At 33.7% G+C, this 25,385-nt stretch overlaps 2 protein-coding genes across 4 annotated transcripts; one reads left to right on the top strand and one right to left on the bottom strand.

Moving 5' to 3' along the window:
* Positions 1-1,460: 1,460 nt before the first annotated feature.
* Positions 1,461-8,757, bottom strand: LOC110622649. Of its 2 annotated transcripts, none has more exons than XM_043959881.1 (15): positions 8,622-8,757; positions 7,668-7,766; positions 7,399-7,526; positions 7,157-7,310; positions 6,925-7,034; positions 6,731-6,814; positions 6,606-6,654; positions 5,860-5,951; positions 5,215-5,353; positions 4,831-4,913; positions 3,493-4,739; positions 3,113-3,208; positions 2,372-3,041; positions 2,077-2,286; positions 1,461-1,825 (listed from the first exon to the last, which is right to left on the bottom strand). In XM_043959881.1, exons 2-13 carry the CDS (start codon positions 7,758-7,760, stop codon positions 2,497-2,499), a joined length of 2,820 nt encoding a protein of 939 aa, XP_043815816.1. In that variant the 5' UTR covers positions 7,761-7,766; positions 8,622-8,757; the 3' UTR covers positions 1,461-1,825; positions 2,077-2,286; positions 2,372-2,496. The 2 variants fall into 2 exon arrangements, with proteins under 2 accessions (XP_043815816.1, XP_043815817.1); XM_043959882.1 differs by having other exon boundaries at positions 4,831-4,910.
* Positions 8,758-14,001: 5,244 nt separating this feature from the next.
* LOC110622800 (probable LRR receptor-like serine/threonine-protein kinase At1g67720) lies at positions 14,002-24,454 on the top strand. 2 transcript variants are annotated; one of them, XM_021767440.2, is made up of 15 exons: positions 14,002-14,578; positions 15,714-16,245; positions 16,521-17,026; positions 17,242-17,374; positions 17,501-17,572; positions 17,674-17,742; positions 17,864-17,935; positions 18,354-18,422; positions 20,035-20,186; positions 20,285-20,526; positions 22,667-22,793; positions 22,863-22,931; positions 23,071-23,257; positions 23,648-23,783; positions 23,942-24,454. In XM_021767440.2, exons 1-15 carry the CDS (start codon positions 14,506-14,508, stop codon positions 24,275-24,277), a joined length of 2,775 nt encoding a protein of 924 aa, XP_021623132.2. In that variant the 5' UTR covers positions 14,002-14,505; the 3' UTR covers positions 24,278-24,454. The 2 variants fall into 2 exon arrangements, with proteins under 2 accessions (XP_021623132.2, XP_021623131.2); XM_021767439.2 differs by lacking the exon at positions 14,002-14,578 and adding an exon at positions 14,610-14,731.
* Positions 24,455-25,385: the final 931 nt, after the last annotated feature.

Here is a 25,385-nt window from a genome sequence, read left to right as displayed (position 1 = left end):
TAACAATTAAAACTATCAAAATGAATAAACATTAGTAATTTTTTAAAATTTTAAGTAATGATATTTTTATAAATTTTTTTTAAATTTAATAAATCAATTAATAAGTTTTTTTTATGTAACGAATTTTTTATTATTATATTTAATTTAATATTATTTATATTTAGGGGAGATTAGGGTCAGTGTCTAATGAGTCGATGCTGTGAAGGATTGAGTGGCCATAGCTCCATGGGAGCCCTCTCCTTTCTAAGCCAAACAAATGTGTCTTTTTTCTAATGAAGAGCTACAAGTAGAACCTAGAATTTAATGTTACTGTGTGTCTCAGTAGAAAAGCCAGCAAGAAAGGACCTTTTTTGCACGCTTCGTCGTTCAGCTTGCCGGGTTTTATCAGGTTTTTTTTTTTTTAAACTTTATTCTTTTGTACTGTTTTCTGATTTTTGAAGCTTTTTGCACCACTTATTATTATTACTCATTAGACATTTCCCCTCTTCCTTTACCTGTACTACTCTGCAGCCCCCACCAAGAACATGTTTAGAATAGCTGCTGTGACTATAGTTTTTTAAACATGCACACCACGTATGCTTTAACATGACCCAAAGGCCAAAATTTTCACTAGGAGTTTACACCAGTGCTCAGGGCAAAGTTGGAGACCTATCCAGCTAGCCAACTCAACAAATTAAATCAAAGAAACCCAATCACCTAATTAACGCCAATTGGACCCACCACCAACATGGGAACCAATTTAGATCCTCTCAAGTCTTCCAGCACATGCGCTTGAATCCAAGACCCTGCACAAATCCAAAATCTCTCTGAAATTATCTCTCGCTTTGAACTTTTAAAGCACATTGCTAGGAAGGGACGGACAAAGCTCAACCTCTCATGCTTTTATAAACCATGGTATCACAATTACGGACAAAGCAAGATCTACCCGAAGATGTTGTGTCTAACTATGCAAGTATAACCTCCCGACAAGAGAAGCTAAATCCTCAGAAAAAGCAAACTCAGCACCAACCGAAAGCTGAAAATCAAATCTCTCAGCAACCTTTCATATCAAGCCCATAAATGGAGAAAACCTACCAAACACACACAAAAAAAAAAAAAAAAAAAAAAAAAAAAAAAAAAAAAAAACAAGGCAGTCAACTCAAAATCATCAAAAACTCCTCTTTGATATAGAGGGGATGGTAGAGAGAAGGCTACCATCGGAGGGACCCCAACCAAAAAAAACAGAATATGCAAGTGCTTCTACCCTCAAAGGCGCCAATAGCTCCTTCACCGTGAAATGTTAGCTACATACTCTTTCCGAAAGTGTTTAGATAGATGCAGAGGTATGAAATTTAAGTTATTGTTTTTATCAACTAAATTTAATATTGACAGAAAAACCAAGTGGTTTAAAAATGCATATTAATAAATATAACCAATCATAGCAAATTTACGAGGGTATGAAAACATAATAAGTAGCATCAGCAAGGAAAAAAAATTGCTTAACCACTGAAAAAAGGAAAGTCCTAGTAAGCCAGTGCTAGATGTTCAAGTCCCGAGAAGAACAATAAATAAATTGATGCAAACTTTCTTTTCTACAAACTCCAATTCGCACTTATATCTGAGAGAAATCTTGTGATTTCAACGATGAGTTTGCCAAGCCAATTTGTCCAGTAGACATTGAGCTGTAGATCTCTAATTTTCCTTTTCTCCATCCAACAAGTGGATAAGAGGGATTTCTCTTTTTTTTTTCATAGGGATAAGGGATTTCAATCCAAACGTATATTGTCATATGGGTTTTCCTGCCAGATACCCTTTGCCTATAACAAAACTCATGCTCCTGCTTCACCTGCAAAAGAAAATGAAGGGTTAATTTGTGTAACCTGCATAACCCTTTGGGAAAATTGGTAAACGATTTTCCGCTTCAACTATGAAAAATCTAAGCAAGAAACCGAAAACATGCAACTACAGTAGTCAGATTTCCATCCACCATTCACAATAATTGCAATTTTTAAAAACAAAACACAGGAGGATTGTCAGTATTTCATGGAATGAAGGTACATCTGCATTAAATGAAATAACCATTCAAATGAAACCTACCATGGAAAGATGAGATATAAGGAACAACAGTGTCAATCAGAGGAACAAAGCGTAAATTCTTGAGCCTGCCACTCCTAAGGGTGAGAGGAGCAACTGTGTCAATCCTTTGAACTTTGAGCCAGCCACTCTCTAAAGTGAGAGGAGCAACACCGTCAATCCTTTAAGCCTGCCACTCTAAGGCTAACAGAACCTTTGGACCCAACTTGACCTCTGTAAGCAAAATAAGCTTCAGATATTACTTCCAAATCAAGGGGAAAAAAATTCCTGGACTTGCGAGGCAAAGAATACAGCTTACATGTTGTTTGCCAACAAACCAACGTGCACAAAAGTCGAGAGACTCAACGTCATTCAAACAGTTCAAACCCAAGTCTTCCAGCCGCATTGTTCAAGGATCAAGAATTCCATTTTCAACAAAAATTACTATGCAAATCCTCTGTTGTATAGATTGTTGGAACTGGACATCTGATACTTCAAATCCTCATGACTTGGAAAAATTTTGTTGAATCCCAGCCTTCCATTCATTAACAATTCAGACATACCTAGATTGCCACTCTTGATTTCATCCCATCCACCCCAACAGCCATGGGACATTTGCCAATTTCTAACCTGTTGAGTCGACACTTGTGCAAATGGAGACGGACTGTTGGGTGGGGATTGACCCAGAAGCATTGATGAAATATTGTAAGCATTATCTGGGGGAGAGAATCTATTCCTGAAATGATCCAGGAACCTAGGGTTCTGTTTGACAGAAACAGGTTGCTGCATCACCATCTGAAGCTCCATATCATGATCAAAAGTACCCAGATGAGGCGATAAAGCTGGCCTCATGCCAAAGCCTGGATTATTCAGCCTCACTGCCTGTGTCCCCTTACCAGCTTCCGTTATTGCAGGATCCATGAATTCAACATCAACAGAGATGCCAGCATTCCCAGGTAATGGTGAAGGATTTTGTCGCAAACAGCTTGCTGCAGGATGATATATGGTTACAATTGTCAAAGGAAAATGCATTAATCATCATAAGCTGTATACTACATACCATCATAGTTCACTGCCCCATTAGTAGGAAATCCCGGCGGTACTGCTCTGCTTGGAAGTGTAAATCCTGGCGGAGGAGATGCTGGAGCTTTGGCAACTGCAACAACGCATTACAGCAAATAAGTTACTAAGATAAATATAATTAGAAAAAGAATTGGTATACTAGCAAATCCTATGCATATTTTATTCCCTTCCCCACCTTTTGCTTAGAAAAACTTGCTAACCAGACAATAACTATGAGAATTCAGGCACTTCAATGTTCCAAAAAGTAGTTGAAATCCAGACATAAAACTAAGCCTTCACCACAAAGATGAAATCACAAAAGAAAACCACATCTCAAGAAAGAGGAAAGAACAAATGTCCAATTCAAAAATAGCTCACCAGAAAATTTAGAAGCCAAAAAAGGATTGCTGCTGAGAAAACTATTGGAATCCACAGAACCACCATTTGAAGAAATATCATAATGTCTGTCCATGCAAACGTCCTTGTTCTCATTATAATGTTGTAAGGTAGAACAATTGATTGCATCAGGAACTGTATGTCCCAATTTAGAGTCTTGGTCAAAGAAATCATCCTGTCTGGCAAATGAGAACCTTGACTGATTGCCATCTTGTACTTTTCTTAAATTTGGTATTCTCAGGGAACTATGCTGTCTATCAGTTTTAGCCAGCAACTTAACTAAACTCTGAGGTGACGTTAATGTATCTTCCCATGCATCAAAATCCATAGCAAGAATACTTGAGATAATGTTGTTTTCCCCCACATCTGGTGCAACTTTATTGTTAGGACTACCTTCACTATTATTGCCTCCCTCCAAGCACTTCCCTAATCCAGTGTCTGAGAAGACAACAGAATAATTAGAAGTCCCATCCATCTGCAGGCCACTACTAGGTTGGTTGTCACAGAATTCACTGGACTTTCCTGGCTGGACAGCTCTCAATGGAACAACATCAGCTTCACATTCAATGGGTGCAGTGCTTGGATAGGCATTAAAATTACTCTCATAACTAATCTGACCCTGCTTCAAAGAATTAAAGCCTGACTCTTTCAAATTCTGTTGTGGAGGAAGTAGACAAGACGTGGATGGCACATTATTCACGTCGCCTGAACCTTTAAGATGCTGATCACCAAATAAATCCTTGACAATTAAGTTTTCCCTTAGTGCTGGTAAGGCTGAAGACTTCACAGGTAGGCTCACATCTTGTTGTGAACCCTGACTTACTGGTAGATTATGATTATAAATTGAACTTCCTGAAATAACTGGATTAGAGTTCTCATTCTTAAGATGGCTATCAATCCTAATTGATGATATTGCAGAGCATACTCCCTGAAAGTCTCCATCTTCATCCAGAAAACAGGATGGTTTGTTAAGTCCTAAAGAGCTTACACCCACAGGTGGCATAGCAACATTTCTGGATGTCACAAGGATAGGATGCAGTTCACAACTTCCTTCAGATATCATAGTTTTCTTTGCATCACTAGATTTTTTGGTGCTCAAAACTTCAGATGCAAAAACTTGGGTTCCACTTGATGTATCAGGGTTATGATTCAGAGTTCCATAAAAATCTGAAGATCCAGAACCTAACAAATTTGTAGCCAATGCTGCACCCGAAGAGACACTCATGACCCTGAAGGAAAATTAAAAGACAAATGAGAAAATAAAAATTCAAATACCACAGGAGATACAATGTTCGTGCTACATAACACCAAATTTTATACCATGAGGCTGTCCCAGGAAATGTATCAGATGTTTCAGTACCACTATCAGCACAGGGTCCACTATCACAGTTTCCAATCTTCTGCTGGAAGGAAATAACATGGTCTATCAAGTTGGGAGCAACTGCGTAAATCAACTCCCAGAATTTGAACAACATAATGAATTTTAATTGGTTCAGAACGTATTCAAATATCCACATGCCAAGATTTGTAGCTAATAGTTGGAAGTGCTTTTCACAATTTGACTTCATATTGGCAACAAATTGAAATCCTCGCATCTATTTTCACCTCATTAAAATCAGGCTAATCATTCAATGGTTATCTACAACTCAACCACCAATGACACCATATTTTCTGACAGAAAAAGCAAATCAAATGGAATCTTACATTTAAAGAACTTTTGGAGTTGAGTTTGGCTGTTGATATTATGTTTCCATCGGTATACTCATCTGCTGGGGGTGGTAAGACATTTCCTGAACGACGATGCAAATTATTTGTAGCACCAATAATTTGTTGAACTTTACTCCTTTAAAATCATAATGAGATAATTTTCATTAGATATAGCTTAAATAGCAAGCACCAATGTAGCATAAGTAAAATAATTTAAATAATTTAACTGAGTTCAGGAAATGTAGATTATGTGAAAAAGGCGATAAATACAAGGCCAAATAAGATGTTACAAAAAAATGCAGAGCCTGAAATATAATGAAGAGTTAAATAACTAGCATGCAGCACATGTGTAGCAAACATGTAACATAATCCCTAAACTATTCTGATGTTATTGTTATTGGCACTGCTTTCAAGGAATGGGAAACTAGTCTTTATTTTGGGAAAGTCTCTATTATTATTATTATTTTGGTGGTGGTGCTGTAGATTTGGGTTGGGGGAAAGGGGCATAATCACACAGAACCATTGTTACGTCATGCCATTGTCATTACAATTTTTATCTTGTATAGCCCATGGATGATGCCTTGATGCAGTTTTATAAATGACCAACAATATGAACAAGATAATAGCTTCGAATAACTGTACCTTGTAAATGCAGAAACTAAATCATCTTTCGTAAAACTATCTTCCTGAGTTCCAAATTCATGTAAATACAAGCAATCTGGAATGCTGCAAGGCTGGACCAACAGAAGCACTAATCATAACAATATCTAGGATTACTCAGTTGTTGCTTTGCAAACTGAAAAAGAACATTTATGAATTTTGTTTTGAATTTTTATTTGCTGAATATTTCCACACTTCCGGTGTGTGGCAGCCAAAAGAAAATTGGTCAAAAGGATAACAGGCAATTAAGTCATTTACAACAGTGGCTACCTATATTTCCATATATATACAACACCACCAATCAACATCTGTCATCACAAGTAGCCAATTAGACATAGCCCACTGACTATGTGAGTCCCACAAACACTTCAATAACCTTTCTTATGTAATTTTGGCTATTCAACTACAAAAGGAAAAAGATGAAGCTTAAATGCATTGAAATATTTCCATGGTTTTCTTCATTAAACAAAAACTATATCTCATGTAATCCAACGGGTAAACTGTAATTTTCTACATGATTTCTTGTGGAAACTTATTCATTCTATTAAAAAACTATTTTTCATATATTTTCCATTGAACATAAAAAGCCCAACTCTTTCTTTATTTTCTAATCATGTGCAAAAATATTTCACCCTGTTCTATCTTCAACAATTTCTTATCTTTAGTAGACCTCTCATTATGACCATTTTGTGTTAGGAGATAGAGAGGGAGTGCACGTGCATGCATACCATGTTTTTAAGCCATGCATGGCAGTATTTTGTGGTTCCAAAACATGCCCTGCATATAATACTAGTTATCAGCCTTCAAATAGCATTGAAACAAAGCAAACATAGAAGAAAAAATATGTACTTACCTTAAGGTTCTACCTTCTAGGACAAAACTGTGCACTGATTGAATACAACGAACAGCCTCCTCCTCTTTTGAATATGTTATATACCTAACCATCATAAAAGGAAACCACCTTAACTGTTTAACATCACCCCAGATAAGTGAGACAGAGAGGGAGAAAAAGAAAAACTTTTGCAAACAAATGGCCAAGATGCTTACACACAACAACTCTTGTTTGAAGAATGTTGAATAACCCCAGTTGCTGTTTTAGAAATAGACACCTTCAGCACCTTTCCATATTGGCCAAAGTACTCTCTTTGCTGAAGAACCTGAAGCAACAAATGGAAAAACAGCAATTCTGCTCAGATACCTGGAACTAGATACTGCGAAGGCAGAAGAAAAAAGGTAAAGGAGCAGCTAGAAGTAGAACAGGATAAATAGTATTACTCACAGCTTCATCTGCAAGGTTGAGCGGTAATCCAATTAAGTACACTAGATTCCGTTGAATAACTCTAACATTGGTAAGATGCATCCTTCCTTCAGATAGTTTTGCCTTCACCTTCGTTGATTTTAGTTTTCTTTCAGAATTTATTTCAGCAACCAGTCTATGTAACAAAGAATGTACTGTCAATTGCAACCCTCCCTCAACAATGTATTATGCAGAATTTCACATTGATGAATGAAAGATAATACCTTTCACAGTTTGCAGCCATCCCCACAATTCTTTCTTTGTCATAGAATGAACGGCATGCAGGGCAACGACCCTCAGTATTATCCTTTTCAGCCATTTCCATGATGTGATTCCAGCACCAAACACAAATCTATGTAGATACACATTCAAGTTATGGGAATTTCAACTCCGAGCAGTATACAAGTGTTAATAAAATAAATTACACATGTAGAGAGCACGTGTAACTGTAATGCCCAAACATCGTCATTGGATAGAAGTTTAGCGCTCAAACCTCATAACCACATTTGCATGGTTTCAATTGCTGATCTGTCAAATCCATCTCCTCAGTACACAATGGGCATAACTTGTCTCCCTTGTCACTCATGGTAGCCTAAATATTCAACAAGACCAAACACATCACATATGATCGACCATATTTCATCATTATTTTATTCTTTGACATGTTACTTTGTCTCCTAATCTTCACACAGAAAAACATGCCAACACAGTTTTGCAAGGCATGTAGTAAAAAATTCCTATTTTGTAAGTAAAATTACATGCATTGATTAGAAAAGAACTTGAAGATTCTGATAAAACAAAATATGCTAGAGGCTTATAACCATCATGTAACAACTCTAAACATGGAACGCAAGCTTCTTCCAAACTACATCTCACTGTCGTAACTGGAATTTACTAGATATACCTAATAATCGTCCTCGTCTTCACAATCCCGAACACAGTGTGCCCTTGATTTACCACATCATTGACTCATTCATAATGTAAAAGAAATCCAGTATATTCTAAAATCTCTTTCAGTTAAGATTAAGAAGGTCATATAACTACATGCCTCAGCTCCATTATCTCCTGCTTTGAGATTTTTTTTTTCAACCAAAGATTTTCTAGGAAAAAAGATAGCCAACAGGAAATTAAAAGAAATAAACTTCCATCTACCACGTTTTTCTCAGGCTATAAGCACTTACAAGCCTAAAATTCTCGATCCCGGAAAAAAATAAATAAATAAAGTACACCAAATCAACAAAAAATGGGAAAACAAATCTGAATCTGAAGCCCAAATCAGGATCCGAAAATCCGAAATCCGTTGGCATTTTTCAGTATGATTAGCTGTAAATGGAACCTAAAGACAATAACTAAACGGAATCGATTTCAAAATTACAGCTTTTAGAATGTAATAAATTAAAAAGAAAAAGGATAATGAGGACTGTAGCTGAGAGGAAGAAGAACTTACAGTGAGAAATGGAAAAGGCTGAGGAATCTGAAAATGAGAGAGAGAGAAGGAGAAGGCGAGCTTTGCTTTGGATAAGTGAGAAAGGCAGAGAGTGGAAAGACCAAGTCTTTTTTTATGATGGATTTGATTTGTTGTTTGTTTTCTATTGCGCTTCCCCTGCATGACCTGTCACTCACTCACTTAACCAACCCACTTTCTAATGCAAGCCCATACCATCAGTTGATGGGCTCTTGGTTCTAAAGCCCATACCCAAAAAATTAATATTTGTTCTAATTCTTCCAAGCCCAACATCTTTTTTCTTTTTCTTTTTATTTTTAATTTAACTTTATTTTAATGGAATCAAATTTTTTATATGTATAACTGAAATATTATTTTCTGATAAATTATTCTTTCAATATTACAAGAGGCAGAAGACTTTGCGTATCCTATCATCCATAAATAAATATAGACATTATTTACAAGCTATCATCCGTAAACAAATATTTTTTAAAAGAATACCTAATTTTTTTTAAAATATAACTTAATTTTCTATTTAATTGGAAATGTATTTTATGGTTTTTTTAAATATATTTTTATGTTTAATTTTATTGAATATTTAAAAATCACAATATAAAAATACTTTTCTGTAAAATATTTATACAAAACAAAAGGAGGCAAAGACAATAAATCTTTAATTTTACTCTAAATCTATGTTTGGCACAGGTTTAATCTAATGGCAAATGTTGAAATTTGAGAAATTTTACATTAAATTTCATAATCCCACTTTCTCATTAAAAAAATAATAATAATAACTCGAGACTTGGAATAATGTTTAGGGATGTAAAACGGAATAATTGACTAATAAATCCATAAATTAACAGATGTTTTCAAAAACTTTTCTCATATGAGCTGATAATTTATAAGAAAAAAATGTGAGGTGGTTGATGCCTATAAATAATCACTTGTACGTTTAAATGATCAAGTGAAATGAGAATGATAATTAGTTTAATTGTATTAGAGAAAGCATATCTTAAACTTTATATCCTTAATATTTTTATAATTTGAGAAAAAAAAGTTAGTCAATTGTTTCTCTAAGAATTTGGAATGTGTCGGCTAGTGAAAAGATCTTGCATTTATATAGATTTTAGAGATTGCAAAATAACAAATATTAAAGGTAAAAGACAGAAGAGACTTAGACTCTAGTTAGTAAAATGCGAACTTTTAAGATGTGAATGATTAAGAGTGCAGAATAATGGCTGACACGGTTGAGCATCGGTCGTCGGTTTAATTCACTATCAAACCATCTAAAATTAAAATAATTAAATTTATTAATTATAAAAATTAAACCGAATCTAATTAGTGAAGGAACCAAACTAAATCGAATCACATATTTTTTATTCGATTTGATTTAAAAATTATTTAATGTCAAATTCATATTTAACTGAAAATATAAGCTTTTTAACCGCTTCTTTGAGTAATTTCATCAAAGATGATTTATATATCAACTAATGATCCACAATTTTATTTGATTTTCATACAAATTAATTTAAAATTCATTGAAAAATTATATACACAGAGGCAATTTATCAAACAATAATTAATCATTTAGAGTTATATATATCAAAGGATAAAAAAATACATATAAATTATATTCAAAATCAAAAAACAAGAGCTTATTCATGAGCTAACACTTAGATCTCAAAAGATCTCATCCACTTCATCTCCTAAAAATGAGCTGAGAAAAGAAAAAAAAGCCATCGATGGTCATCAACTTCGTCTTCTATAAGCTACACATCAATACATGTAATGTGGTTCTAATAAATTATATATTAGTCTATTCAATTTCTCCAGATTTTTATTAACTAAAATTGAAACCAACCAAATAAATTGAAGATTTTTAATATAAACTAAATTGAATTATCAATTTAAATTGGTTTAATCGATTTTTTCGATTTAAACCGAATAATAATCACTTATTGATCGAGTCTACACATTCAATTATACGAACATATCACCATTTAGGATTAATGATATATCACATATATGGGATGTATTTTGGTCGATTACTAAATCATATCACCGACCAATTCAATGCCCACTGTTTTGGGTAGGAAAAGATCCACACAAATAGTCTATATATCAAACTAATTAATAAGCTTTTTTTTTAATGATGGCCTGTAAGTAACCTTATTATATACATTTATACATCTACGGAGTGGAAGACGTTTGATTAATATTTTGTTTAAAGGTATTTGATTAATGGATGGTGGAGATTAATATACTTGATTAGTTGTTGCATGTAGTTTGTTATTTAGTGATGGTTGGATTATTGCATGTGTTTGGTACTTTTCAATGAAATTTCCTTCTGAAACAAAAACCACACTTTGCAACGAAATTGTAATGCTCACACATTGCAATTTTCATGGATTTGCTGATTGCTGCCACTTGATGACAAAATCTGCCTTGTTCATTTTGGTATGCTTCTCATAAATGTTTTGGGTTAATGAAGTAAATGTGAAGTTATTTTATTTTATCTATTTATAATTCCAATTGATGTTATGAAAATCCATAAAATAGGATTTACAGTATGAATGCAAATTTAGATGGAGAGAAAGACGTTTTTCCCTTTATATCCCTTTTACTTTTGTTTGCTAGTGACGTCTAACGGTCTCTTTGCTACAGTGTCACCTGTTTCTATCACTCAAATCCATATGTACCAATGCATCGGAGCTCCTCTCCATGCCGAATAGTCATTTAATTCTCCCGACACGCACGCAGATAAGACTACGAAATGACTGGACCAGCTATTCTCCCTCACATCACATCACCGGGCTGGATTTCTTCCTATTGGACCTAGTCTTGCGGTGGACCCAGCCCGTCTTGCGTGTCAGCTTAAGGAGGGCAAAAAGGATTTTGTCTGCTAGTGACGTATATTTGTCTGCTAGTAATGTCTAACGGTCTCTCTGCTATAATGTCATCTGTTTCTGTCACTCAAATCCATATGTACGAATGCATCAGAGCCCCTCTCCATGCCAGATAGTCATTTAATTCTCTCGACACGCATGCGGGCAAGACTACGAAGTGACTGAACTAGGGGTGAACAGTATTCGGTTCAAATTGAAAAAACCGACCGAACAGAATTAATTTGAAAATTCGGTTCAGTTTTTTATACATTTTGGTTCAGTTTTTAATTTCAAAAATTTCGGTTATTTCGGTTCGGTTCAGTTTTGATCAGGAAAAAACCGAACCGAACCGATTAGTGATAATAATATATTTTTTCAATAATATAGAGAAATTAAATCATATTAAAATTAAAATATTTTAATTAAATTTTAAAATACTAAAAATAAAGTGTGAAAAATAAAAAAATTATTAAAAATCTAAACGATCAAACTGAACCGAATCGAATCAGACCGATTCGGTTGGATTCAATTTCTGACCAAAATTGATTCGATTTGGTTTTTATAAACACTAAAATTTCAGTTTTCGATTTATTCGGTTCAGTTTGATTTTGAACTGAACTGAACTGACCGAATGCTCACCCCTAACTGAACTAGCTATTATCCTTCACGTCACATCACCAGATTAGATTTCTTCCTATTAGACCTAATCTTGCAGTGGACCTGACCCGTCTTGCGTGTTCGGGTTAGGGATTAAGATGCTGGACCGGTCAGGAGGGCAAAAATAGTTTTGGGTCTATACTTTTCTCTTAGGTCCGGACTCATCTAGGGTAGAAAAAGTCCGCCGTTCACCACCAACCAAAGGGAAATTTTTTTTTTCATTGAATTATATTCGTAAACTTGTGTGAAATTTATTTAAAATAAATTTTATTATTTGATAAGATACAACTTCAAATTTAAAATTTAATTAAATTCCACGTAACCCCGTATTTTAATTTTCTAAACTGCTCTTAAAAATAAAATTAAAAAAAAATACTCTATTAAAAATTTTTATATTTAATAAATTTGTAACATATAACAAAAATATAAAGCAATTAAAAACATATTAATAAGTTTAAAATAATTTTTGTTGATTTGAAAATTTAATAATAAAATAAATAATATTACTTGTAAGAGAAAAAAAAATTAGATGCTATAAAATATATTATATAATTGTCTATAATAGTAATAGCAAATAAATAGAAAACTACTTTTATAGTTTTATTTTTTATGACCAATAAAGTTTAATCAAATATTAATAAATATGTCATTGAGAGAAAATTATTTTATTAGTAAAAAAATGTTGTTGCGCAAGTTTTATGAAATTTATTTCAAATTTTGTTAAATTTAAAAAAAAAAGATTTTAAATATAACTAATTCCATGTAATTTAAATTTTATTTAAATAAATATATAAAATACAAAACTCAATTCAACTCTACACAAATTTAAGAATTGAAATTGAACCAAATAATTATTTCATTAAAACCGTCAAAAAGTAGGATAATACAAACTTTATATTTTATATAAAAAATTAATATTTATCTTTAAATACTTAAACCTGAAGAAAGCTATTACATTTTATATAAAAAATTATTTAATTTTTCTATATAAAAAATGATAAAAAAAATTTAAAAGTATTTACCAACATAATAGTTTTGATTAAAGAATGAAAACTCACATTTTTATTGAGTAAACTAATTAAAATTGAGAAGAATATGTACTCCTAACATTTGATTCCAACTTAAAGTTTGAATGGTAAAGAAAAAGTAGATGGAAATAATTAAAGGGAAAAAAAAAAAGGATATGGATGCAATCTTTTTGAAAAGTTTGAAAAAACCATCTTTGATAAAAAAGCAGGCTTTAAGTTCTACAAAGTAAATGAACCAAAAATAATATTTAGTTATGATTCAAATTCTCCGTCTTTCATTTATTTAACTCATGAATTATAATTAAAACTCTTAAAATAAGTTAACAGAACCAAATTTTGCATTTTAAAAATGCAGCTTTTCAAATTGAGAATGAAAGACTTTAGTAATTATAACATATTGAATTACAGTAAAATGCTAATAAATAAATAAATTTATTATAAATTGTGGTTTTGTTTTGTTCTATAGGTTTGATAGCAGAGATAAAGCAGCAAGTCTAAATTGCAATTATGTTAAAATTGAAGATTAATGTGTGATACTTATCAATCAACTTTAATCTAGTTGGTAAGGATTTGAAGTTCCACTTGTTAATTAAAATTTTATAATAACATAAAACCAATTTAATAATATTTTTTAAAAATTTAAGAATCTATTAATAATTATCTCTCATTATTTCTCACATTTTTTAATTAATTTATTTATATAATTAATTTTAATTAGGATTTGAAATCCAAACCTCGTAATTATGGACACGACTCTAATACTTGTAAATTGAGGAAGCCGTGTTTATAGTGTAGTAGTCTGACGTGAAATGGTAAAGCGGCGGTGGATGGGACCCTCCCTCAAAGCGTCCCACCGGTGGGAGAATCTCGTCCTTCCTCTTCACTCACTTGGGAACGTTAGATGGAATCGCAAACTGTCCAGATTTACCCAAAAAGCTCCTCTCTTTGGGCTCCACGCTTCACTGCTGTCTCCATTTCTCATTCCCAAAGAATCCCCCCTCTACGGATATGAACAAAGCATTAGCACACAGCAAGACTCCCTCTCCTCTTCAGCTTTCTCTCCTCTCCTACCCCAAATCACCGAGAATCCAATCAGGGAGTAACCAACTCTTACATCACTTGTAAAAATCACTTCTTTTTCAAATTTTCTTTACTGGTTACTGTTTTTTTTAATGTAATATCCATGTTTGTTCTTGTAACTTCCTCTCTTTCCTCTTCCACTGTTCACCCACAGTAGCTATCGTCTTTCTGCTGTCTATTTGCCACCATTTTTTTATTCGCACTCATCTAATCACTTTCTCTGTTCAAACTTTAGAGATGGAGACTAAGATTCTATTCTCTTCTTTCCTTCTTCTTCTCCTTGCCTTCTCCGCATCTGCTCAGATGCCAGGTAATCTCCTGGACATTCCTTCTCTACATTCATATAGAATATTTGTTTATATATGTATATATATACGGATGTCTGACCTCAGATTTTTATATATACGGATGTCTGACCTCAGATTTTATCTTCCTTCATATTGTTTTCTTGCTTGTTTAGTGGGTGAGGTTCAAAGATACCCTTTTTTTTTTTTTTCAAGTCTCTTGTGTAATTTTCATTACGGTTCAAGACAATTTTTTTTGGATTTTTTGCTGTCAGCCCGAGGAGGTGGACACATGAATTGAAAAGATTTTTTCTTGTCTTTTATTTGTAATCGTGAACTGCAGTGTTTTTTGTTCTCTCCCTCTTTTAATTATTGGTAAGATTTTTTATTGTTGATATCTGAACTGGGTTTAAGAATTAGAGGTTGCAGAACTTCCATCATCTTTCAATGTGAAAAAACATGAAAGTGAAAGGACTGTTCTTCGGTCATTTTCTTTTACGTTGGCATATTATTTAAGAAACATAAATAAATTAATTAGACTTAGATATTCATAAGGCAATGGTTTTTGAGACCTAGATCCTGAATTTAAGTTTTGTAAGGGAAGCTGGTAATTGAACTTTACAGCTTATATGGACAAAATTTCTTTAATTGTAATGTATTTCTAAATCTTGTAAATGCTTCAATAGAGAAGTGATTTATTTTCCGATGCTTATTTAAAATATTATTACATCATAAATGTAGTGCAGGAAGTTGATTATTTGCTATATACATTTTACGTGGTTTCTTTTGATCCATAGAGAGGTTCAGCTTAGAGTTTGGTAGATGGCCAGATGCTTGCTCAAACAGAATCTTGCAATGAATGAAGTCAACATGCTCAAGCATGTAAATATTGACCTGGGATGGGAAGTGGATATTAATTATTCAGTCTTCCTTTTCTTCAAACACCTATATGACTAATCTTTTTTTTTTTTGGTGGGTGGGTTGGGCTGGGGTTCCCTAGTCCACCCAAAACTCTGTCTTTCTTCTTGTTATTGTTATGTGTGCCTAAAATATCTCGTTTTCATATCCAGATTCTTGCCAAATTTTTCACTCAAGATTTGAGAATTAATCCTACTTCCATCATGAATAAATTACGCGAGCATATCTGAACTTTTGAAACAGGTTTTGTCAGTTTGGACTGTGGGGGCAAACAAAATTTCACTGATGAACTTGGACTTGTGTGGACTTCTGATGATGACCTTATTTATGGAGAAAAAGCAATAATATCAGTTGCAAATGAGACAAGGAAGCAATATATGACACTGAGACATTTCCCAGCAGATTCCAGGAAGTACTGTTACACTCTAGGTGTCATAAGTAGGACAAGGTATCTTTTAAGGGCAACATTCTTGTATGGGAATTTTGACAACAACAATGTCTATCCCAAATTTGATATATCTGTTGGGGCAACACATTGGTCCACAATTGTAATTTCTGATGCTAATACCATAGAGTCAATAGAGCTTATATTTCTGGCTTCAAGTCCCACCATCAGTGTGTGCTTATCCAATGCTACAACTGGGCAGCCATTCATATCTACACTTGAGCTCCGGCAATTCAATGGTTCAATTTATTATACAGAATATGAGAACCAATTTTACCTCAGTGTTTCTGCAAGGATCAATTTTGGTGCGGATAGTGAAGATCCAGTTAGGTATGTGCAAAATATTTGGTTGAGAATGCAGTTTGATCTAATATTTAAGGTGCATATTTATTTGGATTCTACTTTAAACGAGAGGCCATTGATTTAAAATAGAAACATGGTAAACAAGGACGGGAAAGATTGCTTTAACTAATAGAAACCCAGAGATACCCCTGATCATTGTGATTAAAAAATCTCAGTAACAGGTGGGAATATGAATCTTTCTCATTCTAATATAAACTTGCCATACAAAGAGAAATAAAATAATCTATGTTCTGTTGTTTTAGGTATCCTGATGACCCATTTGATAGAATATGGGAATCTGACTCTGTGAAGAAAGCAAATTATCTTGTTGATGTTGCTTCTGGTACTGAGAAAGTTTCAACTCACATGCCAATAGATGTTAGCATTGATGAAATGCCTCCTCAAAAAGTGATGCAGAATGCTGTAGTTGGGACAAGTGGAACATTAACGTATAGGTTGAACTTAGATGGTTTTCCTGGTTTTGGGTGGGCTGTCACGTACTTTGCAGAAATTGAAGATTTGAAGCCTACCGAGTCCAGGAAATTCAGGCTTGTACTACCTGGCCACCCTGATATGAGCAAAGCTGTTGTTAATATCCAAGAAAATGCTCATGGAAAATATCGTCTCTATCAACCAGGATATCCCAACATATCTCTTCCCTTTGTATTGTCTTTTAGATTTGGAAAGACTTCTGATTCTACCAAGGGACCTCTCTTGAATGCTATGGAGATAAATAAGTATCTAGAGAAAAATGATGGTTCCTCTGATGGTAAGTAGACATATGCTTCCTAGACATTTTGGCTGTGAACTGTAGCATAAAGTTTGGTGTTGTGTAACTGTGTTTTCAAGCATATGTGCTTTGCTGTAAGCATTTTGCATTTCTCTTTTTGCCTAAGAAGTAATAAGCATACTATTCTGTATATTATTTCATGCATTATTTGAACTCTTTGAATTTAATTATTTCTGATGTTAAATTTCCTGTAGCTGAAGTTATTGCTAGTGTCATTTCGCTATATGCATCAGCAGATTGGGCACAAGAAGGTGGCGATCCATGTCTACCTGTACCATGGTCATGGTTGCAGTGTAATTCAGATGAACGACCAAGGATAGTCAAAATGTAAATCTTTATCTGTTTCGAATTTTTATTTGATGCATCTTCTGACGCATTTCTGCTTTAATGTGATACCATGTCGGGGTGAATTATATTTCACACTTAGTCTCAATAACTTTTGTTCTCTGGCAGCTCCCTGTCTAGTAAGAATTTGACAGGGAATATTCCTTCAGACTTGCTGAAGTTGAATGGCTTAGTTGAACTGTGAGTTCAGACTTCTTTCTGCTCAATTTTGGCATAGCCCTAATAGATTTGAGGACTAGACTCAATATTATCATTCTTATCCACTTGTCTTATGTTTGCAGGTGGCTTGATAGGAATTCACTAACTGGTTCAATACCTGATTTTACTGGATGTCGAGACTTGGAGATCATGTAAATTTAGATAACTCGTTTTTCTCTTATTATCTCATTTATTGCTGCTTTTATCAACCTCCTAAAAAAATTTAGGTTTCTATCAAGATACAAAACTAATCATGATCCTTGTCTGGTATAGCCATCTCGAGAATAATCAGTTGACGGGTGAGCTTCCTTCCTCATTATTGAACCTACCAAATTTAAGAGAACTGTAAGTTATTGAAACTTAGATATCTGTTATTATTATTGATTGACAACATGGAGGATGTTGCAAAGTCTATCAATGAGGATTCAAATTGTATTCTTAAGCTTGACATGTTAATAAATTTCTTAGCAGTTATGGTACAAAAAGTTACTATCGATTAGAGGATGTTTTGTTGTATTATATGTACATATAAAATCTTTTTTTGTTAATTTTAATACATGTTAATAAATTTCTTAGCAGTTATGGTACAAAAAGTTACTATCGATTAGAGGATGTTTTGTTGTATTATATGTACATATATAAAATCTTTTTTCGTTAACTTTAATTATGAATGGACAATTTCCATGTTGCTGAGTGCAAGTTCTTATATGCTTGCTACCTTTGTAAATGATTTTTAGATGCTTGACACTTTGGATGATTGCAGGTATGTGCAAAATAATTTGTTATCTGGAACAGTACCATCAGGTCTTCTCAATGATAAGATAGTTTTGAAGTGAGTTTCTTTTCTAATAAGTAGATATGAATGCTTCACCATTTAAAAAGATTTATGGTAATCATCCACATGTTTAAAAATATGAGATTTGGGATTGCTGTTTTCCAGTTCTCTATAAATCTTGATTGAATATGTAACAATAGAATATAGTTGTGAAAGGCTCAAGGCGCAAAGGGGTTTGGAGCCTAGGCGCAAGGCGCAAGACGCGGGCGTGCGCCTGAGCAACTTGAGGCGCAAAAAAGAAAAAATAAATAAAAATCCAAAAATCCATTAACATTCAAGTAACATAAACCAAAATGTATTAAAGTTAAGTACCAAACATCAAATGCTAACACTCACAAATCACATTCACAATTCTATAACCACAATCATAATGCACATTCTTAATTGCAATTTCACTATTTACATAATACATTACTTGGTCATTCTCTACAATCACAATGGCACAAATCACAATCTATCAAGTACCTAAAGCACAATTCTCGCCTAATTAATTAGCATGATAACACAAATGCACAAGTAACATAAAGCTGAAAAAAAAAGAAACGGAACAGATGCAGCAACAGGTCTGGTCGACAGCAACATTAGGAAGAAAAAAATTGGGCAGTATGCCAGCAGAATTTCAACCATAGAGAGAATAAATGAGAACCAAAAGAGAAAAACGAGATGAGAAGGAAGAAAAAGAGGAACGAGGATGATAAACAAACAAAAAAAATTAAGAAATGGTTTCCTGTGATGGGATTAAACAGGTATGTAAAATGTTAATGATTATTCATTATTCCTTTTCTTTCTCTCCTTTTTCCTTCCTCTTCTTCTTTTTTCTCTCTCTTTTTTCCTCCTTACTGTGGCTGCTGTCTTGAAAATGAAAGATCTAGGCAAAAAATTTGAAACCCTAGAGAAAGGGTGCCTGGTATGGCGCAGGCGTGCCACTCCCGCCTTGCGCCTGGCTACAGCGCCCGCTTGGGGTGGCGCAAGGCACTAGCCCCGGCCCCTGGTGCACCTTGCGCCTCAGGCGCGCCTTTCACAACAGTGCAATAGAATTTTGATGCAAAGGCATCTAGCATCTCTTATGAAAAAAAAGGCCAAAACAAACCATCTTTCTCCTGAACTATATGTGGACTTCTTTTTCAGATCATGATGAATTATATGAATGTTTTAAAGAAGCTGTGTAAGAGTACTCCCTCTCTTAACTGCAATGGTTGTAAAAGGCTTTACATCATAATTCTGGACATGTGGAAATAAAGCATTTAACACCATCTACTCACTGTTTAATCATGATTGTGGTCTAAGTTTACTGTGTTTGCAAATAATCATCATCAGCATTTAATCTTGAGTCAACAAAGGGTATGAGATGGGTATGGGTTAAATAAATTATCAAAGTTCATGGTGCAAAGCCACATTTGTACTGAACCTCTAATGGATATATGAGGAATTAAAGCTGGCTCCTTATGATCTTACATTCCTTAGGTCAGTCTAATATGCACCGGATGTGGAACTCCATACATGCTAATCTTCTTACAGTAGCATTTCCAATTACATTATAAGTGTATGAGCCCTTCTATGTAGGGCTAGTGAAAAGGGTGTTTACGTTTACTTTCTTGGTTAACTGCAGCTACTCTGGAAACCTTAATCTTCGTGAAGGAGGCCGAAGAGGAAAGCGCATTGATATTATTATTGGTTCGTCAGTAGGAGCTGCAGTTTTGGGGATAGCTACAATAGTGTCTTGTTTGTTTATACGCAGAGGAAGGAGAAGTCCTAATCAAGGTATACATGCTTGACACTTGATTGTTTTTGAAGTTCATGTCTATATTCTATCCCGCTTCTTGTTAGAAGGAACATAATTCTTTCTTATATTATTTCAGAACAACTCAGGGTTCGCCCACCTGTTCAAAGGCTAGTTTCTACCTTTAATGATACTCCAGCAGAAGGTGCATATTGCTTCAAATTCTTTGAGATTGAAGATGCTACAAAAAAGTTTGAGAAGAAAATAGGTTCCGGAGGTTTTGGAGTTGTATACTACGGGAAAATGAAAGACGGAAAAGAAATTGCAGTCAAAGTTCTAACCAGTAATTCTTACCAAGGAAAGCGAGAATTTTCAAATGAGGTAAATTTCCACTATATTGATCTTAACATAGTAATTGATTTTATTTTATTTTATTTGTCAATATGGAGACTTCAAGTTTCCATTCAGGCACCATGTTTGGACTTATATAGTTATTGATGGTTTGTGCAATGTCCTTTTATAATAATACTAAAACATAATAAGGAAACAAGGTCCATAGTTAGAATTGTTTAACCATTGACCTTGAAGGGAATAGAATTTTGTTTTTTTTATTAGACGTTCCTAGTCCTGACCTAGTTGTCAGGAACGGGAGGGAGGAGGGGGATAGAGGTGGCCTGCCCTTCAAATTCCCCCTCCCTCCAAAAAATATAATATGTAATAATAATTTTAATTATTTTTTGTTAAATTTGGGCCAGTTTTAACTCACCCTAAAAACTAGCTCAAGGGGAAGGAGTGCCTATGATCCATATAAGGGGCACATTACCCTTTCCACAATCGACGTGTGATTCAACACACCTCTCACGCCCAGAACTGGTGCGTGACATATTTATGGGAGGCCCAACATCGGATGGGAGGCTCTGATACCATGTTAAATTTGGGTCAGGCCTAATTCACCCCAAAAACTAGCTCAAGGAGAGGTGACCCATATAAGGGGTACATTACCCCTTTCCACAATCGACCCTTTCCACAATCGATGCGGGGTTCAACATTTTTTATTGGCCCCTCTAAAATTAGTAAATGATATTTAAAATATAATGCACTATTATAATATAAGCTTTAGTTTCCTAAATATTTTTAAAAATAATTTAACAGATTAGTAAAATTTGATTTTTTATTAATTAATCTCTCGTAATTTTATTAGTCTACCTAAATATTTATAAAAAAAAAAATCTCAAATTCACTAATAATAGCCCTTTACTTTTTTTTATTGGTCTAATAATTTATAATTTTTATATTGTAATGAAATTGAAACATTAAAAGTATTTTGTTAGTCATAGAAGTATAAAATTTTAGCTAAAAGTTAATCATTCAATTTATTAAAATTTGATTAGTAGTCGTTATTATGTTAATATTAAATACAAGTTAGTCTAATCATATTTTTTTACCATGCAATCTAACATTGAATGGATTTTTTTTTTTTTTTAAATTTTTGTTTCTGCTCTCACTCTCATTTAGGGCTAAATGTTTTCTTTATTTTTTCTCTCATATTGCTTTCACTCTCGATTGCATTAAAAATAAAAATTATTTTATCTACATATGTACAAATAGATAAAATTAGTGATTTAAACTTTTAGAAAATTTTGGAATTGATCAAATTAAATATACGTTTTTATTATTTTTTAATCTTTATTTTTCATGTCAATTTAATTTTAGTATTTTTTTTGTATTATGCTGAATAATCTAGCTATTTTTGGTTTATATTTATTTTCTAGCTTTAAATCTTTGAATTTCATATAAAGATTTTATATAATATTTTGATGTTGATATTTTTAAATAATATAATCTATATTATGAAATTAATAATTGTCAAACTATATTTTTGTAGTACTTATATTTTTTGTAAATATTTTGAATATATTAAAGTTTTATATTTTAATTTTTTATTATTTTATTTATTATAAATTTTATGCGCTCTATGCCTTGGGTACTTTATACAGGACATGAGGGGATTGTTCTCATGCTAACATTTCTTATAGGACTTGCATGTTCAACCTTAAAGTGAAAGTTATAAGGTTTAACCTTTTCTAATTTTAACAAATGAAAGTTTTAACACACAAAAGTCTGGCCATTGTAGGCTGGAATGTAAGAAAACTTGGGATGGCACATTAGGGAATACGCAAATGAGTATAACTTGCACAAGGGTAAATGAGTATAACTTGCACAAGGGTGGACTCTTTATATTTCTAGTAAATTATGGACATCAAATTTATTATTCTGTGAAGGCGAATCGATATCACTGCACTTTTCTTGGTTTTTGAAGTGACACTGATATGTCTAGAAAATGGATAAGCTTGTTAATTGAATGCCTGAGATTGGAAGATATACCGTAAGACGGGTATCAATACCAGATCTAATGAGATCATTGGGGATAGTTTGGCATGTTTACTCTCCTAGTAATTCATACTACATTAGGTTGCATGTTTTAGTTAAATAAACTGATCCAGACTTGCTTTCAACGTAGGTGACTCTTCTTTCAAGGATACATCATAGAAATCTGGTACAGTTTCTTGGATTTTGCCAAGAAGAAGGGAAAAGTATGCTTGTTTATGAATTCATGCACAATGGAACACTCAAGGAACATCTTTATGGTAATTCCGGTGTTTTTAAATAGAACCAATGTTAATTTTGATACTCACCTGCATATAAACTTTTGATAGGCCCATTAACACGTGGAAGAAGTATTAATTGGATCAAGCGCCTTGAGATTGCTGAAGATGCTGCCAAAGGTTTATAAGCTATTTTTTTTTCCTTGTCTCTGTTGTACCGGTTCCCTACTTGGCAGGGAATGATGTGGTGCTTTGCTACACTGAACTCTTGTTTATGATATTGTTTAAGTGATCTTGTGTTTCCTTTGTTCCTATTCAGGAATTGAATATCTCCATACAGGCTGTGTTCCTGCGATTATCCATAGGGATTTAAAGACCAGTAATATTCTTCTTGACAAAAACATGAGAGCAAAGGTTTCTGATTTTGGTCTTTCGAAACTGGCAGTAGATGGGGCTTCACATGTCTCAAGTATAGTTCGAGGCACAGTAGGTTATTTGGATCCAGAGTAAGCACTTAGTACTCTTTTCCCCATATCCAGTTAAGCACCATAGGTTGAGTTGATAGTTTCTACTGTTGTTGTTATCTGATGACGTTTGAAGCCTTTAATGAGTTGCAATGCCAAGTGGCCTTGACAATAATTACGTACTTATAGCAGATAGACAAACAAGTGGAGCAGTTTTGAGTTTAGGACATGTGATACTTGTCTAGAAGTCTGCTGCACATTATGAGCAATGGCTTTTCTTTTCTTCTCATGTTTGTACAAGATTGTCAAATTTGATTCAAACCATTCACCATTGTGATTGTGTCGACAATATTGCTGCTTTTGCCCATTTTTCTTTATGATGCTGGTTGTATATGACATCGCATTAATAATTTTACTTCTCATGACTCCCAGGTATTACATTTCTCAGCAGTTAACAGACAAGAGTGATGTTTATAGTTTCGGCGTCATTCTCCTTGAGCTGGTGTCTGGTCAAGAAGCCATATCAAATGAAAGCTTTGGTGTTAATTGCCGTAATATTGTTCAATGGGTAAGGTGGCCAGTTATTTAAGGATGTGAGACTAATACATTGCTGAAAGGCCATAATAGACCGTCTTCTGACCTACACCGTGTTAAATTTAGTTCCTGGAAAGTGCAATATTAATGAATTCTTACGGATACTTTCTGTAATGTCTTCAACTGTGGCAGGCTAAGATGCACATCGAAAGCGGGGATATCCAAGGAATTATCGATCCCTCGCTACATGATGAGTATGATATACAGTCTATGTGGAAGATAGCAGAGAAAGCTTTGATGTGTGTCCAGCCTCATGGACACATGAGGCCATCAATATCAGAAGTCCTTAAGGAGATCCAAGATGCCATCCTAATTGAAAGGGAAGCTGTGACGGTGAGAGAAGGTAACTCGGACGACATGTCGAAAAATTCTGTTCATTCTTCACTCAACTTGGGTCCCTTGCAACTGGGTGGAACTGAGAATTACTTATCCCTCGATGAGTCCGTTGCCAGGCCAACAGCTAGATAGTTTCTTGTTCATGCACAGGCACAAGTTACCACTTTGGAAGAAAAAAAAGAAGAAATTTTTGAGTCCATGTAGTCGCATTCTTTGTTCTAGGATTACAGTGGTGGATTTGCAATATCATGATCAGAAAATTGAGAAGTTGTAAATTTTTTTATTTTATTTTATTTTTTACTTCTATTATATCAGCAAGGAATTGATGATAAATGAATCCATTTTGGGTGATCAAGCACCCATCACTGTTAGGACAATGAAATCTTAAGATTTATCACATGCATCCACTACAATATTAAAAAAGTTATTGTCCGGTAAGTACTGGGAATATTATTCCAGGATAATAACATACAACTAAGTTCTCTTTTCTGCAATTATTCTACAGAAAAGCATTTGCATAATGAAATGATGCAAAAGCATGAACACTTCCTTAGCAGTAATCAAGTCATCACTACTCATCAGTCATAACCAGGAACAAAGGTTCATGAGAAAGAGGATACATCAGAAGAAAGAGTGTTGTTTGCTATAATTACTTCTCTCATTTCCTTGTCCAGAATCAAAATTCAGTTTCCATTAGTGTACCAAATGATGAGAGGGAAGCTCATCAAAATAGCAGAACAAAAAGAATGAACTTCCTAAATAAGCTTAGCAAAATAGCAATAAACTGGGATAAGGGAGGAAAACACGCATTTATATAGCAACATAAATGCAGATTTGTTAATGAGTTCACCACACTAACATAATAAATTAATAGGCAAATTAATGAATCAATTTATTTTTAATATAATATAATTGGCTCCAACTCGAGATTTCTTGAAAATTATTTTTTCTTTTTTAAAAAATAAACACAGGCAAACAACTCAAGAGATAAAATTGTATTATTGTCAAAATCATTTTGCAAAGTCTTTGATTCTATATAAAGGCTACACGTGCATTTCACAACCAATATGGGATCAAAGAACCCACAATCAAAAGTTGAATGTTAATGTTAGTAGAGGAGATCTCAGTCACAGGTTTAGTTACTGTAGATTAACAATGCAAGGAAAGATTCCTGTCCATTATATTGGGAGCACTATTTCAGGATGATTAATGATTAAAGACCATGTAAGAAATTGAGCAG

This window comes from Manihot esculenta, chromosome 9 (genome assembly GCF_001659605.2).
Source record: "Manihot esculenta cultivar AM560-2 chromosome 9, M.esculenta_v8, whole genome shotgun sequence".
NCBI classification, from domain to species: domain Eukaryota; kingdom Viridiplantae; phylum Streptophyta; class Magnoliopsida; order Malpighiales; family Euphorbiaceae; genus Manihot; species Manihot esculenta.
The sequence above is the reverse complement of the archived record's forward strand: the minus strand, read 5'-3'. Positions and strand labels throughout refer to the sequence as shown.

Coding starts and splice junctions, on each gene's coding strand:
- LOC110622649 (XM_043959881.1), bottom strand. CDS start 7,760: ATGAGTGACAAGGGAGACAAGTTATGCCCATTGTGTACTGAGGAGATG. Junction 7,527..7,667: donor CATGCAAATGTGGTTATGAG/GTTTGAGCGCTA, acceptor GTATCTACATAG/ATTTGTGTTTGGTGCTGGAA. Junction 5,952..6,605: donor ATGCATGGCTTAAAAACATG/GTATGCATGCAC, acceptor CTGTTGGTCCAG/CCTTGCAGCATTCCAGATTG.
- LOC110622800 (XM_021767439.2), top strand. CDS start 14,647: ATGTCTGACCTCAGATTTTTATATATACGGATGTCTGACCTCAGATTT. Junction 14,732..15,713: donor TTTTCTTGCTTGTTTAGTGG/GTGAGGTTCAAA, acceptor CTTTTGAAACAG/GTTTTGTCAGTTTGGACTGT. Junction 22,794..22,862: donor ACTCAAGGAACATCTTTATG/GTAATTCCGGTG, acceptor AACTTTTGATAG/GCCCATTAACACGTGGAAGA.